The sequence below is a fragment of the Lutjanus erythropterus genome, chromosome 17, assembly GCF_056507025.1.
Source record: "Lutjanus erythropterus isolate fLutEry1 chromosome 17, fLutEry1.hap2, whole genome shotgun sequence".
NCBI lineage: Eukaryota > Metazoa > Chordata > Actinopteri > Lutjaniformes > Lutjanidae > Lutjanus > Lutjanus erythropterus.
In genome coordinates, this window is record NC_139333.1 from 14,463,694 (window position 1) to 14,481,582 (window position 17,889).

The 17,889-nt window shown below is 37.7% G+C and overlaps 1 protein-coding gene across 1 annotated transcript; it reads left to right on the top strand.

Moving 5' to 3' along the window:
• The first annotated feature begins 697 nt into the window (after positions 1 to 697).
• Positions 698 to 16,917, top strand: LOC146311938 (uncharacterized). Its single transcript, XM_084741583.1, has 17 exons — positions 698 to 1,380; positions 1,806 to 1,860; positions 2,927 to 2,965; positions 3,065 to 3,241; positions 3,379 to 3,530; positions 3,629 to 3,718; positions 4,389 to 4,455; positions 5,215 to 5,378; positions 8,992 to 9,097; positions 9,180 to 9,212; positions 9,300 to 9,476; positions 9,910 to 10,058; positions 10,170 to 10,259; positions 12,310 to 12,354; positions 12,442 to 12,523; positions 12,624 to 12,787; positions 16,693 to 16,917. The coding sequence occupies exons 2-17, from the start codon at positions 1,806 to 1,808 to the stop codon at positions 16,849 to 16,851; spliced, it is 1,749 nt and encodes a 582-aa protein (XP_084597709.1). The 5' UTR covers positions 698 to 1,380; the 3' UTR covers positions 16,852 to 16,917.
• The last annotated feature ends 972 nt before the right edge of the window (positions 16,918 to 17,889 follow it).

A 17,889-nucleotide genomic window follows, 5' to 3' on the forward strand; every position in this document is an offset into this window, starting at 1 on the left:
TTTAAAAAGGGATCTAATGCAGATTCCAGTGGCGAGTAAGATCCTTTGATAGGATTGTGCTTTTGTGCATTTGTGCTGAAGAGGATAAAGGAAGTGTCAAATATCAGTTCCTTACTCAGAGTTCAATTAGATCAGTTTAGGCCGAATTAATGGAGTCAATGGAGCGTATGGTTTGTCCGTTTAGGGTCTAATCTGAGGATTTTCATTCAATAGTTGTTAAATAACACAACTGTTTTGTAGTTTAACAGAATTAAACAGTACCATCTTCTTAAAAGTGGATATATGGTTGCATGTTTTTTTGACACTGTTTTTGGTTAAATGGCACAAAATGGAATGAACACAAAAAGGATAATACAAAACAAATATCATATAAAAAATAATAAGCATGACTTGCTAAATACACAAATTTAATTATAATTAATTGTTAGCATATACAGGTTTTTATCAATGTATTTGTCAACTACTAAAATTCTTCCTAATGAGCGCCCAGAAATGCAGGCTGCCATATAAACACATAAGAATTACAATATAGTAAAACACAGCAATAATAATATAAAAATGGATTTTCATACTGTAGTAGAAGTTATAACTGACAAATGTTGTACACGAGTAGATACTTAAAATGTCCTAATATGCTTATAATGATATTAGTGTTTTATTAAATGCTTATATACATGCTTAAAAAAAATGGCAAAATATGGAGATAAAAGCTATCAATATTTAAAAAGAATCCTACAAGGAACTTTAATATTCTGTTTTTGGAGGATACAAAAATCAAATTTATCTCAGTAAGAATCTCCTCTGGTTTCTTTTTTACTGGCTGACATATGACTCACTGTAACTTTACAGAAACCGAAAGCCTCTGGTGGATGATCTCCCTAACTTGCGTAAGTCATATTGAGGCATCAGTAATAAACTGAGACGTTTCATGACCAGTAAAAAAACAAAACAAAAAAAAACCCAACTCCTTGCAGCAGCTTTAAATTCAGATAACTATTTCACCTTAATATTGAGTCAGAATTGTGTATGGAAACCTGTCTGCTATGTCGTGGAGCAGGTTTTACTTAGCTTGCTTACATTTTACCAGATCATTTGCCTCCTCAGAACACCCCTATTTTGATTGCTTTGTCCTGGAAAAAAAAGAGGCCTGTAGTCATGTTACATGTCTCATCCCCCCATACGGATTTAGTATACACAATGGGCCCCCCTCCCATTGCATGTCCCTCCTGCTCTATATCACTGAGTTGAAACATCCTGGGACACTTTGTCACCTTCCTCACTTATGGACTTATTTGGACTTGGACACATGATTTTAATGTGACAACTCATTTTTAACTTTTTTCTTCCTAAACCTTAGGGACCTCAGGCCTGGACGGTAAGGTGAGATGATTTCACAAATTTTAACAAATGCCTTGTCAGATAGCAAGTTTTTATTCTCTACTTCCACATTATAGAAGATGACAACTAATCAACATCACAAATCTCTTGATGTTTGCCTTTCTGATGCTCTGGAAAACCTCACTTTACTTGGTATTTTGGGTGCACTTTAATGGGATTTCAGGTCGGTGATGTAATCTATAACACATGAATGCTGCTTGTATGAAATGGGACCAGACCTGAGGCCTTTGCAGCAATTCTTATTGATATTCTTTGACTTATTAAAGGTGGCATACAGTAAGGCTTTATTATTAAGCATACCAGCTAGAGATCACTGACACCTGTATTTCTCAAAACTGACTTTAGACATGAAAACTACATAGTGAAATGACTTGTACAGTGACAAGTTTTCTTTTTCCATCCTGAAGATGCATCTCTCCTCTCTTCTGCTGTGCCTGAGTTTGGGAGCGTTGGTAAAATATGGTGAGAAAGATGCATTAATTTCTACTAAATGGAAATATTTGTATAGATGAGCTCAGTCCATTTCTATTTTCTGTTGTTTCATAACCATAATTTGATGTGAACAGCCTCTTTTCTCAAAGCAAAGAAACATTTTCCTGCTGTAGCAGCTCAAGGTGTTGCTAGTTTTAACTAGATATAGATGCAGTTCAGCCATTTTCTTCAGTGTTCCCAGGGTTGGGTCCTCTCAAGGGTTGGGTCCTCTCAAAGTGTCACAAGATAAAAACTGAGGCATCATGACATAATTGAGTAGACATGAATTTATTACTTTTCTTTTTTTAGAAACTTGTCTAAATCTTGTCAGAACTGTTTAAAGGGGAGGAAACCAACTTTTTTTTTTTTTTTTTTTTTTTTAAAGGAGTCACAAGGGAAGAAGATTGAAGGCACCTCTTTATGTTTATTTTTTAATGTTAAAAATTAACCCGCAAAGAAACTATAGCTGAAGTGCCACCAGAGTGCACTGGAACAACATTCAGTCAGAGATGATATAAAAATTCACGATGTGCAGAATAGTTTTTTTTTAAGCTCTTGAAGATGACTCATCATTAAATTGAGCACAATGTCTGCAGTGAGAGGTGTCCACTTCCACTCCTTGTCTATAGGGATGTTTTTGCATGTTGCTTATGCATTCTGGGCACTTGATGTTTTAGAAAACGGACATGAGAGGCTATAATAGTGACATTTAATTGATGAAAATGTCTTTGTTATCTTGGGTAACCAGGTAGTGATTTTTGGACAGAGATGCTGGTTTTGAATTTTTCCAATTTATTTTTTTTATTTATTTATTCATTTATTTATTTCTGTGCTTTGAACACCACAAGCCGTATTTGTGTGCATTGACCTACAGAGACCTACATAAATACAGCTCTTGAGTAAATGTACCCATTATTTTTAACCGCTGTCATCAGGCCCCAGTTACAATATTCTTCAGGCAGGGCAGTATTTCATCACATGATGCTAATAAAGCAACAGTTGCTGTTTTTTTGTGTCACTTGGCTCCTGTGCTAACATCATGTTGTCTATATTTCAGTTTCAGCCTCTGGAAGTGAATGGTGCTATACTGGCTGCGGTAAGTGAGGACAGATGTCTGACTCACTGAAGAATATGGATACAACCATGTTAAGTCTACAGTAGTTTGTGGTATTAAAAACATCTCTTACTTTCACAGGAAACACCCCGTCTCACTGGGGAGCCATTCCTGGTGCTTTCTGTGGAGGAAACAAGCAGTCTCCTATTGATATAGTCACCACCCATGTCAAGACTGACCATAACCTGGGTAACTTTACTTTCGTCAACTTCACCTCTAAGAACGTCATCAAGACCATGATAAACAATGGACATACAGGTACACAAATGGAGACTTCCAGTTCCTTTATTTTGTCCTTGCCATTTGTACAACAGACAGTTTCTGTATTTGTGATAGAAGTTTAGAATATTTGTATGAACTATATAAACACACTTTTCTACCCTCCCCATGTCTAGCGAAGTGCCATTTAGAGGAAAATGAAGTTGAAGTGAGTGGAGGTGGACTTAATGGAACGTATTCTGCAATTCAGTTTCACTTTCACTGGGGCGATACAGAACACCATCCAGGTTCAGAGCACAAGGTTGATGGGCACAGATATCCAATGGAGGTACAGTATTGTTCAGTGGTACTCACTGTAAACAACACGCCCCTCTTCACCTTATTCAGCCTCGTCATGTCTTAATAATTCATGTTATCTTTTTTTAGATGCACATAGTCACTCTGAAGAAAGGCTATAATGTGTCGCAGGCCATAGCGGATTCAGCAGGAATTGCTGTTCTTGGGTTTTTCATAAATGTATGTCCTACCCTTCAATTTATTATTATAAATAATTGCTTTATAATTGCCAGTCTTTTAAGAAGCATTATGGCTGGGTTGCACCAACGAGGATTAATTAATTTTTAGGATTAATTTTTAAATCTGATAAAACCATAGCTTAAATTTAAAATGTCTCACCAAACTTTTAAACTTTCAAGCTTACAATTTAGAAAGTTTACTGTTAAAAATGGCTGCCATTTTAAGAATGATCAATGCTGGGGGACAGACTAAACCCAGCTGAGTTTTCTGAGATATTTCTTCTTTTACTTGATCTGTTAAAACAGTCTGCCTCCTGCTGCCAGGCAGTCTTTTTAAAAAAAATCTTATTGTACGGAAGGACAATACTATATATATATATATATATATATATATATTACTAAATCTTTCTTTAATTTCAGCATAATCAATGTACAGATTTTTTTTAAATTGTGCACCAGAGCTCTGCTTAATTTTAAATTTAGAAACTGTTTCACTAAAACCATGGTTAGAATCTTTGAATTAATCTTTGTTGGTGCTATGCAGTGAAAGCGTCACTAAAATGTTTACGTTCATGTATGATGTACAAATAAATGTGGGTGTTCATTTGCAAATAATCAAACAATATAATATAATAATATTGAAAGTGTAACTGTAATATCTTCTACCCAAGGCAACAGAAGATGGGGATATGACAGGACCATGGAGCAATCTCACATCTTACCTGACAAACGTCACAGGTACAGTTCTGTAGCTGTTGCTCTCTCAATTTGTGTGTGTTGTTGCAACATCAGGTTGATTAATAATACAACAAGGAACATAGTTTGTTGATTTTGGAGGCCCCTGCTGACAAAACCAGTAGTTCAGTCACTGGAATTACCACAAAATGTATAACAATAATATGTAATCAGACATCAAACCACATTGTGCAAATGGAGAATAGAGATCTACAGTAGGGCAGGACGCATTGTGTGTACATGCCTTGGCACAGTTCTGATGATCAAGTGATGATCAAACCTTTGAAGCATGTTAATGAGAGAGCCACACGCTACCAAACCTTTTCCCAGAGGCAAAGATCGGACAGTCCTATAAGAGTTTGCGTGACATCTGTACATCATTTTGCAATTGCTCAGTGCCAGCTTATTATAAGTTTTGTGCTTATTATAAGTTTTGTGCTGGAACCTTTTATGATTAAGCTTTTGTGATATGTCACTCATGCGCTCAGACAGGTTCTTGGTGTGTGACTGTGTGTGTGTGTGTGTGGTTTTGAGGTTCAAGCTATACTTGTTTGTGGAGTTGTGAAGGAAAGTGGTGAGGGTAGATTGAAGTAAAAGACAGACAGTGATGGTGATGTTGCCAAATTCTCATCTGATGTTACACCTTTTATGTTAATGTTCAGGATATCAAACTTAGGACGCTATTTCTGTCTTTATTTCTGTCTTTATATTCACATGACTTAAACTTATTTAGTCTTTTTTGTTTCTTACATCTCTTCACAGACACTAAGGTTAACATAACTCATAACATTTCTATCGATGACCTGATCGGAAATGTAGACCGCACAAAGTTCTATCGATACATGGGTTCCCTCACCACGCCAAGCTGCAACGAAGCAGTCGTGTGGACAGTCTTCCAAGAGCCAATCAACATCAACAAAAATCTGGTGAGTTGGGCAGCCTGAAAACCTTCCTTTTTCAGGACAAGAGGAGAAAAGGCCAAGATTAGCAGTAAGAATAAAATAGATTTGACATCCAAGTATAGAATTAAATCAGTGTTTCCAGATTGGTTTATTATTATTATTTTCTAGCCCAGGAATTGCTCAAAATCCACCTGAAATGATAAACAGCACCCAAATATTATTGAGTATAAAGACTACAAATGAATTGATGAATAATGGCAATATTATTGTGGTTCATACCAGTTTTTCAATAAAAAGTGTTAACAAGTGGGCTAGAACACAAATAGGAAGCTACAAAAGTACTATTACATTTTTTTCCATTACTGCTGTCTGCCTTAAAAATAAAGGGACAGCTCAAATAAGATAAGTTTTAACTTGACAGTCTGACAATCAAAGTACATACCTCCTACACACATGAAGGAGAGAGAGAAGTTCACACACTCCCATGCTATCACAAAGCCAAACAAATGAGATTGTTACACGAGGTTTCTGTTACAGTGAATATACAGATATGATAGCCATAGATCACCTCTTAGCAGGAAAAAATGAGAATTATGTCATATCAAAGTTGTGCTGAGTCAGTGGATGTGTTTGCATAATGAAGGAATAAGATTTCTGATTATATTTTTGATATACTGTAATACTTAATGTATTTAAAAACTATCCAATTCATGGTAAACAAGCCCAAATTCTGTCCATCCACCCAAGCCGATTTTAACCTGCACAATGCAATCACCAACTTAAGGTTGGGGTATATTTTGTTAGTCCACAAAACACTGCTGGATATTCACAGGAAAACAATGTTGCAAATCTCCCAAACAGTGGAAGTGAATGGTGACCAGTTTTCAAATGGAAAAACCAACAAAAAAACCCAAAACATAAAATGCCCCCATACTGCTTGTCTGGCGTAATCCAAGTGTCCTAAAGCCCCAGTATGCCACCATGTTTTTAGCCTGAATCGTCACTGTAGGTCCTTAGCTTGGAGCTCCATTCACGTGCACGTATACACTGTCTCGACTTGGCTTTACACAGCTTTAAGAGTTTCCCCTCTTTGTTGAACTGGCAGGTTCATAACCATACTGACTGATTTCCTTCACTTTCACCACTCCCATATTCTCATTGTGGCTGAAAATGAGCAGTGCTCATTGTGTGTGAGGTGCTGAAATGGAAACGCAACAGACAAAACTGCAGACACAGTTGGCAAGTAGCTGGTGAACATGGTGGAGCATTCAGCAGCTAAACAGCCATATATCTTCTTCAGGAGTTGGTGGAGACCAAAAACAGAGCTTAAAATGAGAAAATCTGACTTCGCTTCATCAGGTGGACACAAACAAGACTCCAAATTAGTGATGATGTTGCTCCTTAACTGCTGCCCCTGAGTGACCAAAAAAAAATCAATTACTTCACATTTAACACCAAATACAGTGCCCTATAAAATACTGTACATTAGTAGCAAAGGCTGTTGAATCCTGTGTGGTATCACCAAATTTCTGAGGGTGTGCACAACCATTGCTCCAAATAGTCGCAGGATACGCGAGGCAGCCATGATGCGTAGGGGTGTATATGTGAACGCAAGTATATCTCTGGCCTTAGGACAAGGAATTACAAATAAATTCCCTGCACCAAGTGCTTCACAGAAAAACTCACTAATAAAAATAATGAGAATAGAATGTATCGTAACCCTGATAATCACGATGATGATGGTAATAATTATAATGAAGTAGAGCATATAAAATCAAGAAAAATGCAGCATTTAAAAAGAAGTGCAGCAAAGAAAAACACTGTCCCAGGCCAGTATCGGGAAAGTTGTAGCTCATGAAAGTTGCAGCTTCTACACTGACCTGTTTTTGTTCTTAAATGTGAACGGCAGAGGAAGTGGGCAAAAAACTTTAATGGTATTGACATCGACTGCCAACAGCTTCCACATTCATTGTTGACAGACTGATGCATGTTTTTACCCTGAGGCAATCACACATGACAGCGATGCGCTTACCCTGCCAACACCACAGGTATAGCCAGGGTAAAGGATGGTTTGGATTCTTTGGAGTGAGGCTGTTGCAGTACCTGTCCATAGTCGATGTTTTACCAGTAGATGTCGGTTGACACGCCCCCCAGTTTGGACAGACAGCAAAAGCTTTATATTTTCTATGAGTCCATTAACATCAGGAGAAAAATGGAATTTATTCATTGTAGTCATACTGTACAGCTGAACCAAAAAAAAACACAAAAAAGGTGATGACCTGTGGCAAATGGAAATTTGAAACGTAAAAATTGTTTCACAAGCAGCATCTGATGCAAACAGCCAAGTGTCATCAGAGTACGTAAACAAGGTCCAGTACATACTGGTAGTTCCAGGTATGCAATTTGATCATCATGTTTGATAATAATCTTTCTCTCGACCTTATCTACCTGACACCATCAGCACCTTCACATCCGGCATGTTCTTGGCTGTGACAGGTCGCTCGGCAGGCGCATGACTCTCTGACCTCAACCTCAAGCATCCTGCCGACACACTGAACATGCCTAACAGTCAAAATTTTATTTGAGTGCATGCTGAGACCCTTTCCTGTGTGGGGCTCGATAAGGCCGGCTGCCCATCTCCGATTGGAGGGTAGTAACATTCTTCTTTTATAAGAGGAGAATCATTTATCATTGCACAACACAGGCAGGCTTGGAGAGTAATAAATTACACCGAATAGGATTACAAATCTGGATACAAAAAAGTAATATTACTCCATTACAGTTACAAATAAAAAAGACATAATCAGATTAGATACATTTAGTAAAAATAGGGCTTATTAGTTGGATTACAATTTTAAAATAAAGAATAATATATTACCATGCACAAAAAAATGCTTCACTGAGTGGAAATTTGGCCATTTTTTTTCAATCAATCAATCAATCAATCAATGTGAATATTTTCTGGTTTCTTTACTCTCTGACAGTAGACTGAGTTGTGGCCAAAACAAGAAATTTGAGGCTTTGATCAACATTTTTCACCATTTTCTGGCATTTTATGAACCAAACAACTAACCAATTAATCAGTCGTTCATTTTCTCGATTAATCAATGACGAAAAAGATTGTTAGTTGCAGCCTTAAAAAAACTATATTAGGCTATACAATTTCACCATATTTCATACTGAGGGGATCCAAAAGTAACAAAGTAATCAAGTTACATTACTTTAATATTGTGATAATTGGCTTAGGGTATTGACTACATTTAATTAGTAACTATATTGGAAGACATTTTTAAAGTAACCTTCCCACCCTGAACACAGGGTTGTAACTAGATATTCTCAAAATACTGGTTCATCTGGACAGAAGTGACTTCAAAAGGTTGTGACCACCTGAGGTCTAATGCTGCCATAAAAAGAAGCAAATGTTTTGGTGACATTTCAGTGGCATTGCCCTCAGGGGGTCATCAGCTACGACCATAAGAAAAAAAGAAAAACAAAGAAAGAAAAAGAAAAAAAACAAGTTTGTGGTCACTTAACCACTATAGGTTAAGTTTAGGGACGTCGACACCCAGGGGCCACTCACAATCTGTCTCTGCTGTTAAAAAGATGCTATGACTCATGTGTTCTGCTCTGTTCTTAGGTTTATCAGTTTGCCAAAAAGACGGACCTGACCAATGTTTTCCGGCCCACACAAGAGCTTCATGAACGTCAAGTGTATGCGTCTCCTGCAACTCCTTTACCTCCCAGTGCGTTGGAAAATCACACATAAGATTCATAATATCAATGACTGTGACACATTAAACCTGACAGGCCTGTTTTCTTTTTTAGGTCCTGCATGGTGCTATGATAAACATCATTGTCGTATGTATCTCGTACATATCAGGTGACAGTTTCTGCATAATGCTGTTAGAATGGGGTTTGGACTTGTCTTCTCCTCTCGATCCTCAGACTACAATCCGCTTCAGTGGCAATTTCTGCCTAATTCCCACTGTGGTGGTGAACGACAGTCGCCCATCAACATTGTCACAAAAAGCATTGTGACTGACGAGCGTCTTAATGACTTCACTTTTACAAAGTTTGACGACAAACACGCCATCACGCACATCGTCAACACAGGCCACACAGGTTTGAATGCTTTGTTTCAGATTATGGGCTGTTTTATTATTTATTTATTTATTTTTGTGGGTATGTATTGACTGTAAAATAACTGTACTTACTTTTTTAGTTTTTAAACTGGCTATGAAATGTTCTCAATTTATTACTGATGCCTCTATATGACCTATGTAATATAAGGAGATCGGCTTTTCTATATAGTTGACATGGCTGCCAGGAGGGTGGCCTCTCCGTGAAATCAGAAACAAGCCTGTGTTTCCATTTTTACACACAAAGTTACAGCGAGAACTTATTTAGCCAGTTAAAAAGATGCAGGGGGAGATTTTTATTTAGATGAACTGAATTTCTGACATTTTGTGGTTATGGTGATGGATACACTGCCGCTTCATATTTAACACATTTAAGTCTGTTTACACTGCTCTGTATGTTCTTGCTAAACTGCCAGTGAAGTGTAAAGTGAAGGAGGGTCTGCTGGAGGTCTCAGGAGGAGGTTTGGAGCACGTCTACTCCACCCTTCAGTTCCATTTCCACTGGGGCTCCGACAAACTTGATGGCTCGGAGCACATTGTGGATTCCAGAAGATACCCAATGGAGGTAGTTATAAGCATTGAACTACTGTCTTGTTGCTGTGAAGTCACTGTTTTCCTATAGATTTTGCTTTTGCCAGTGTATATTTCATTTCATTAATTGTGTCTTTGTGTCCAGATGCACATAGTCAACAAGAAGAAGGATTTAGAACTGGATGATGCGGTAAAGGCGTCGGATGGCCTGGCAGTGCTGGGATTCCTCATTGAGGTAGCGTGTAGTGCGTTAGACTAGTCTACACCACACTAATAATTGGTAGGTTTTGAGTGCGTAGTGTTTTTGCGCTGAAAAGGTAACAAAATAAACTATACCCATTCGTACTAAAAAAAAAAAAGACACCATAGCACCATAGAAATGGTGGAAAGGTATCTGGACAAACAAAATTGAGGCTAATTGTGGATTTTGGTGAAATTGATCCTGAGACATTTATGGATTTTTTTTTTTTCTTTTTAGCTGGATTGGCAGTGGCAGTTCAAAATTGCAGTGTTATATCTGTGCTTTTCCTGTTGGTATTAAATTATTTTTTTTTATTTGTATCCTAATATAGAATTAAAAAGCTTACAATGAAGATTACTAAATACTTTATACAGTTAATATGTAGATGTGTAGTAGGACATGTTAACCAAAACCAGCATTGGTGCATGTTTGAGACTGTAAGGGCAATTGACTCACAAACATTTAAACATCCCTTTTTTTTAGTTTTTGTATTGTAATGCTTATTCTTAACTTCTTGAATGTTGTCTCTTACAAATACATTATTATATTACACATTTAAACACTAAAAACTAAACTGAAAGAGTAAAGCCACTCTGGAAATTAACTGAAACTAAGCTGAATTGAAAACAAAACATTTAAAATGAAATTGAGATTTTTTTTAAAAACTAATAAAATAAACTGTTAGCCTCTTTTTGGTTTTCCACAGGCTATAATAATGACTAAGCAGCTGAGGAGTACACTTGTGCTTCCAGTTTGAGAAACTAGTCTGTTTGATGAAAAGTCAGGTCATGATGAAAATGTAAATGTTCCTCTTTAACACAATACACCTACGACATGAGACACTTCAAATATGAGCCACAGCAGAATCCATACTCTACTCAAGTAGCGCAGTTATACAACCTGACAAGAGGTGAAAAAGGTGCCAAACTAGTTCAGGCTGATAGCCACGAGTTACATTACGTGACAAGTGACCCACATAACTGCAACATACCAGCAGTTCATCTAATGTTAGACAAGAATGCCGCAATCTCCAACAGCTGTCAGTCATCGTTGAGCACTCCATACGTGTACCTGCACCAGAGTTACGTATACATGCCATTCTATCTCTTGTCTGATCTACAGCATGATTCATTTCTGATGTACAAGTTGTTAGTGGGATTCCCAATGCTTTGTCATACATGTTGGATACAAACTCACTGCCTGTATCCTGCATAAAACCTTTTATTAAAGGGGCTCTAATCATACAAGTCCAAATGCAAACCAAACCATATTTGTGACTATATAAACTACAGAAATTACAACCAGGCGAGGCAAAAGTACCACATTTCTCACTCAGGTAGAAGTGCAGATACTTGTGTAAAAAAAAAAAAAAAAGCTTAAAAGAAGTGCTGATCCAACTTCTTTATTCAAGTAAAAGTGATAGGGTACCGTCTCTGAGATGTTTTTAAAATATAAACATGAGTAAGGAAGTCAGTCGCCCTTTGAGGAAATTTCTACTGTTCCTCCGCAAAGCTAATTGAATCTCACCTTCTGTCTGTGGTGGTGTCTCTCTTGTCTGTTTCGTCTTGTTTCAGCTACACCAAGGGATCATCTTTTCTGTGTTATTGTGCCATCTATTTGGGTTGAAATCGTGAACTTGGGAATGCATTGATGCAAAATAAACGTAATCAATAATTGCACTCAAATTCTTTAAAACAAAAGTCTCCTTGTTCTCCTCAAAAAGTAAGAAGTTTTGCATTTTGGAACACACAATGGCAAACAAACTACTCAGTTCGGCACAAGACATGGTGAAGGAAATGAAGCTGTATTTTTGACTGGGAAGTGCTTCTTACATTACATCACATGCACCAGTGATGTAATTGGCCTTTGAACAGATTTTATGTCATCTTTGTGAGAGTCGATGTAATGGTCTTTGAGTATTTTGGTCAGACGCAGTTGGGTGGTTAGGATCACCAATGTGTTTATTCTGGGGGGTTCCAACTCAAAAAGTTTGAACCACTGATTTAGACAACAGACTCACTTGTTTGTGATGTCTATTTTCCAGCCTAAGGATACGACCAAAAGCAGCAGCGGTTCAGATCATCATGAGGTAAGTGGAGTTGCTGTCTTAAACCAGTAGATTGTGTTCCTCTGTGGTCAAATATTCCTCACTCATTCACTGTGTTTGTCTCTGTAGTCAAAACCCCCGTCAGAGCCCTCATCTGACATGGATGCCTGGAAAAAACTGTCCAACTACCTGTCATCTATTCAAAACATCAGTGGGTGCACACTTGCTTTGTTACATATATAACACTAAAATCACTGAATGTGGACACACGAGTGCGTCACTACTACTTGTGCATTTTTGCATCCATGTAGGCTCAGAAGCTGAAGTCAAAGAAGAGATCTCCATTGATGATTTGCTTGGCACGGTGGATAAAACTCAGTACTACCGCTACAATGGCTCCTTAACAACCCCTTCATGTAATGAAGCAGTGGTTTGGACGGTCTTCAAAGAATCCATTAAGATCGACAAAGATGTGGTACGTGCTATTCTTCATCTTGGTGCTGAAGATACTATATTAAACAGGTTGCGTGCCACTGACTCTGGCATAGAACAAAAATTAACACTACTTGCAACACTAAATTAGGTTCAAATTAAAGTTTCCATTGAGATTTACTGTATATGTAGCCTATAATTACCAGTAAAGAGTTATGAACACCATTAACAACTGGCATCAGGTAGCATATAATGAGATTTAATCAACAGAAGTATCTGTGATGGCAGTCCCTTATCCTGTGGGGAGGTCATCAAGCGAACTGTTTGTTCCACCGTTAAAAATGCTAACAATGAACTCAGACTAACATCTCTGTTATGCATGTGTGGTTGCACATGATTGATAAGGATTTGAAATGGAACAGTGACTGAGACTAAATTGCTAAATCTCAGCTGTAGTTTTATTAGAATATGCGTGTATGAAGGTGCAGTGCCAGCAGGGGTGGTGGGTGGATGGATGGGTAAAATACAAGCCTGTTCTAATTCCCAAGTCATCATATATCAACATTTTGTCACATCCCTCTTGGACTCACAAAGTTGCACAACGTACCCTTTAGCAGCCATATGATTTGCAGCCCATGTCATGTGAGACACAAGGATTTTCACATAGAATATAGAGTGAGATAGTCTGCATCTGGAGAAGGGGGGAGTGGGTCAAAAAAAACACACTCACCAGTTTGTGTCCCTTGTAAAAACCAAAACATTATTATTATTATTATTATTATTATTATTATTATTATTATTATTATATAATTAATTATTATATATATTTGTCAGCAATATCACTTTGAAAGTCTAACCGAAAGGTTGCACGTATCTTATTGCGAACTAAAGCGTCGATTCTGATGCCTCCGCCTGCAACAGTTTGATACAACTGTGACTTTTTGTGTTCCCTACACCTGATTGAAACCATTGATCCATTATAAATCCTATTTGCAAGTGTCCCAGGAGTTTGAGAATTATGGCTTTATTGATACAGTATACAGTTAATGAGAAAAGATTGCAAGGAAAGAGCTATTACCTTTATTACCTAATAGTATCCAACATAGTTATTCAAAAATATATCAAAGTCAAATATAAAAAAGCTTTAAAATTGACCAAGTTATTGGCATAAGTGTGTTTTTAGAGGCAGGTCTGTCAGGCGGCCATTTTGCGGCCATCTCGAAAGCGTTGGCCTCCAAAATTTAATCAGTTCATGTACCCGTTATAATGTGTTAGCACACAAGATTTGGTGCAAATCCATCCACTGGTTCAATAGTTATTGCGCAAACAAAAATCTGTGACGGACGGATGGAAGGATGGACGGACGCACAGACTCACGTACGGCCGGACAACCGGAGAACAGTATGCTTCCTTCGATGGGCCGGAGGCAGAATGAATGAATGAATGAATATGCAACATGTTTGCAAATCAAAAAAAGTTTGGGCAGGTCTCAAGAGGGGCTCTCTGGATAGGGATACATGAGTACTCAAAAATCACAAAAAACAAACAAACTGCAAGGCACTCTCTTTTAAACAATTAAAATATCTTTATTCATCATATGAAAAAAAAAAAATCAAAAACAAGTTAAGTTTGATTAAGGTCAGGAGTTGACAACATTTGACCTGGGTAGTCTTTGTGGTTTGTTTACATGGGATTTCATGTATAGAAAGTGCTGGCACTGTTCACCCAGTGTGGGTGAGATAACTCGGAGTCATGACCTTACCAGTCATTGTTTAGTCAGTGGGCTGGAGTTCAAAGCTGAAAAACAAACCTCATCAGTATCCTGGTACTTTAGGTGAGTTTAAGGTGATTTCTCTACGTAGTTTCACCTGCTTTGATTTGAAATGATAGTTACCAGGAAACTGTCTGCTGTCTGCATGATACTTATCAGTGTAAACATGTGACTGACAACCACTGAAAAATGGAGTCAACAAACAGGTGCCCTCATATTTTCTCATCGTGGAATGAATTCTTCTAATACATAGCCACTGACGTGTGTCATATATCAAGGTGTTTCATTTGGCAGTGACTCGTTCATGTGTTATATTTTCTAAAGGTTACTTGACAGCAGGCTTTTATGGTCACACCCTGCATTTATATCCTGAAAGCAAAAATTAAATTCAGCTGCTTACAACCTTGATGATTTTGATTGGCTAAATAAAGCTGTGTTGACCTCATTTGCAAGAAGGACGACGTAAACCAAACGCACGCAATGACACAACATGATGGGACTATTTCACTGAATCTTAAATTCTAAAATCTGTGCATTGCGATTGACTTCAACAGAAGATATACAAAAAGGGTCCCAGAAACTGACAAAATAATGTCTTCTATATGCACATAACCATATATGCTTTTGTTGACTTGAATACAGCTTTACCCAAATACGCTATATAGTGCATCTGCCTACATCACAGTTTGATCACTAACACAGATGCATGGCCATGTTAGAGGTAATGTTGTGTTCAATTCAAGCTGACTTTAGGACCTAACATAGAAACTACCTCACTTGTTTGCCAAGCCCATACATAGCTGAAGACACGTTACAGTTCTCATCAAGATAAAATCAATGTTTTGATCACATGTTTTATGCTATATGTCACCAATACACCTGAATCTGGCCCAATAATTACAAACAACGTAGTTTTGGTAATATCCTCAGGCATTTTCAGTAGTATTTCAGTTTGTCTTCTTCTGTAAAATGATTAAAAAATGTTGCATCCAATGAAATGCTTTCTTGCTTATGCCACGATGATGATGGAAGGACAATACATCCATTCTCCAGAGAGGACAGGAGTGTTTCTGGGGAAGGGACTTTACTGTACAAAAGCACAACTTTATAAATTTATTCACTGATTTGAGTGAAATGGGATCATATTTCATGGAGAAAATATTTTCTGGTCTCTGTTTCCTGATGGGCAGGCAGGTTTAAGTGACATACTGTGAAAGTAATTGAGCTAACCACTAATTGCTGTTATTATTTATTATTATTATTTGGCCCCAGGATGTTCGAAGCCAAACCCAGCAGGAAAACCACCTCGATACCATAGATTACTGCCTGTCCCAGTCCAGGAAGAGTCAGCGAGTAAGGCCATTCTCCCGTTCTAGTGTTACATTCCTCGATCATTTTAGCTTTATGGTATACAAAAAGCACTTTACCAGCTGTTTCATGGGATCTTTAGTGGTTCATCGATGAAAGCCAAAGTAGGTGATCAACTGATTTTTATATTTTAAATCTCTAAGACTTTTAGGATTTTAGGTCTAATATTTTCCTACAACTTTCTGGATCAAAATGAAGATCTGTCAAACAATTAAAACAGCTCTCTTAAGTCAGCTGATGAGAAATTAGTTTATGGTTGACCAAAATAAACCATTTTGAACAACAATAATCGGGAACAGTTGGATGTTCATTCATTCATTGTCCGTAACGCTTATCCTTGATGGGTCGCGGGGGGCTGGAGCCTCTCCCAGCTGACATTGGGCGAGACCCTGGACATGTCACAAGTTCATCGCAGGGCTGACACATAGAGACAACCACTCGCTCGCACATGCACACCTATGGACAATTTAGAGTCACCAATGAACCCATTATGCTACATGTCTTTGGACTGTGGGAGGAAGCCGGAATATCCAAAGAGAACCCACATGGACACGAGGAGAACATGCAAGCTCCCCAGAGTTCTAGCTGACTGGGGGATTTGAACTTTAAAAAAGGTTTAAAAAACAAAAACTAAGCATACTTTTCTACTTCCCTGCAGTGTCCTGTTTTAGGGCTGATAAATAGACACCTGATCCAGCATTTTAGGTCGTATCAGCGTCATTTCTAATACCAGTATTGGAATAACCCTTGTTGTAAAAATGGATTTAATTTCAGTCTTTCCTCAATGATATTTTCTTTCATACCACCAGGTGACGAAGTTCCAGATGCAGGTTGGATATCACAACGTGTATCGGCCTACACAGCCTCTTCACAGCAGGAAGATCTACGCCACAAAGTCAGCATCCAGCGCCCCTGGTCCCAACATAGTGTTTCTGCTGCTGGCTTGTCTCTGTGCTTATTTTATGTAACTTGTATTTGAGAGATTACTACTACTACTACTGAACTACTGTGAAGAATAAATTATATTGCACTAATTATTTGTCTTGCACTTTTCAGATTATCATTATCTTTATTCACATACAATTTTAGTATGCAACTATAGTCTCACTGTAAATAAAGGCTGATCAGGGAAGAAATCTGGTTATTAAAGTTCAGGGTGTTATTAGGTATTCTACCCAAGGTGGGGAAAGTTAGTATTTTGGACTGGTGAGTGATCTTAAATTATGCTTTAAATCACCTATTAAACTGTAATTAAAAAAAGTGTAAGAGTACCAAACACAAACATCACCTCTTTAGATTTGTAGCAAAGACTTGCTTTGATCTAATCATGTCCTTGTTTGTTTTATCAGAACATGTACACTGTAATAAATCTGCTACATCTCATTTGATTTAAGACTTTTGTGCACGATACTAAACCACTAACTATAGTCGTTGATGAGTCAGGAGCCAAACAGAAATGATCATCACTGTGGTGTGTTCTAGTGTTTTTAGCAGTAGGGAATTGTTGTAACCACTAAAACTAAAATAAATAATTGCACTGATACTGTCTGAAGGTGAAATGCTTCTTTGAATTGTGTCAGTTATTGTTAGTTCCTGTCAACCAGTTGGAAGATTTATCAGTTTACCATATAGTAATTATTATTAAGTAAGGCTCATCACTGCTTGCACTCAGTAGGTCTAAATCAGTCCACTACAACAACACAATTTACACAAGCTGTCTTTATGGCCTCATTTTATTGCCATTTCCTTCAAGGAACAGAGTTTTGTCATAGGGAACCTGACTGACTTGCGTGCACATTAATGGCAGACTGATTTGTTATCCACCACTGCATCTGGTAAACAATGCCACACCTTGTAATAGTCAAAACACATAATAATCCAGACCATCAAAAATAGAAAAGGTCATAAAAGCACCCCTGTCATTGAGATGAATGATTGGGCTCCCATTAAAGGACCAGTGTGTAGGATTTAGTGGCATCTTGCTGTGAGCTTGCAGAAACTGCAAA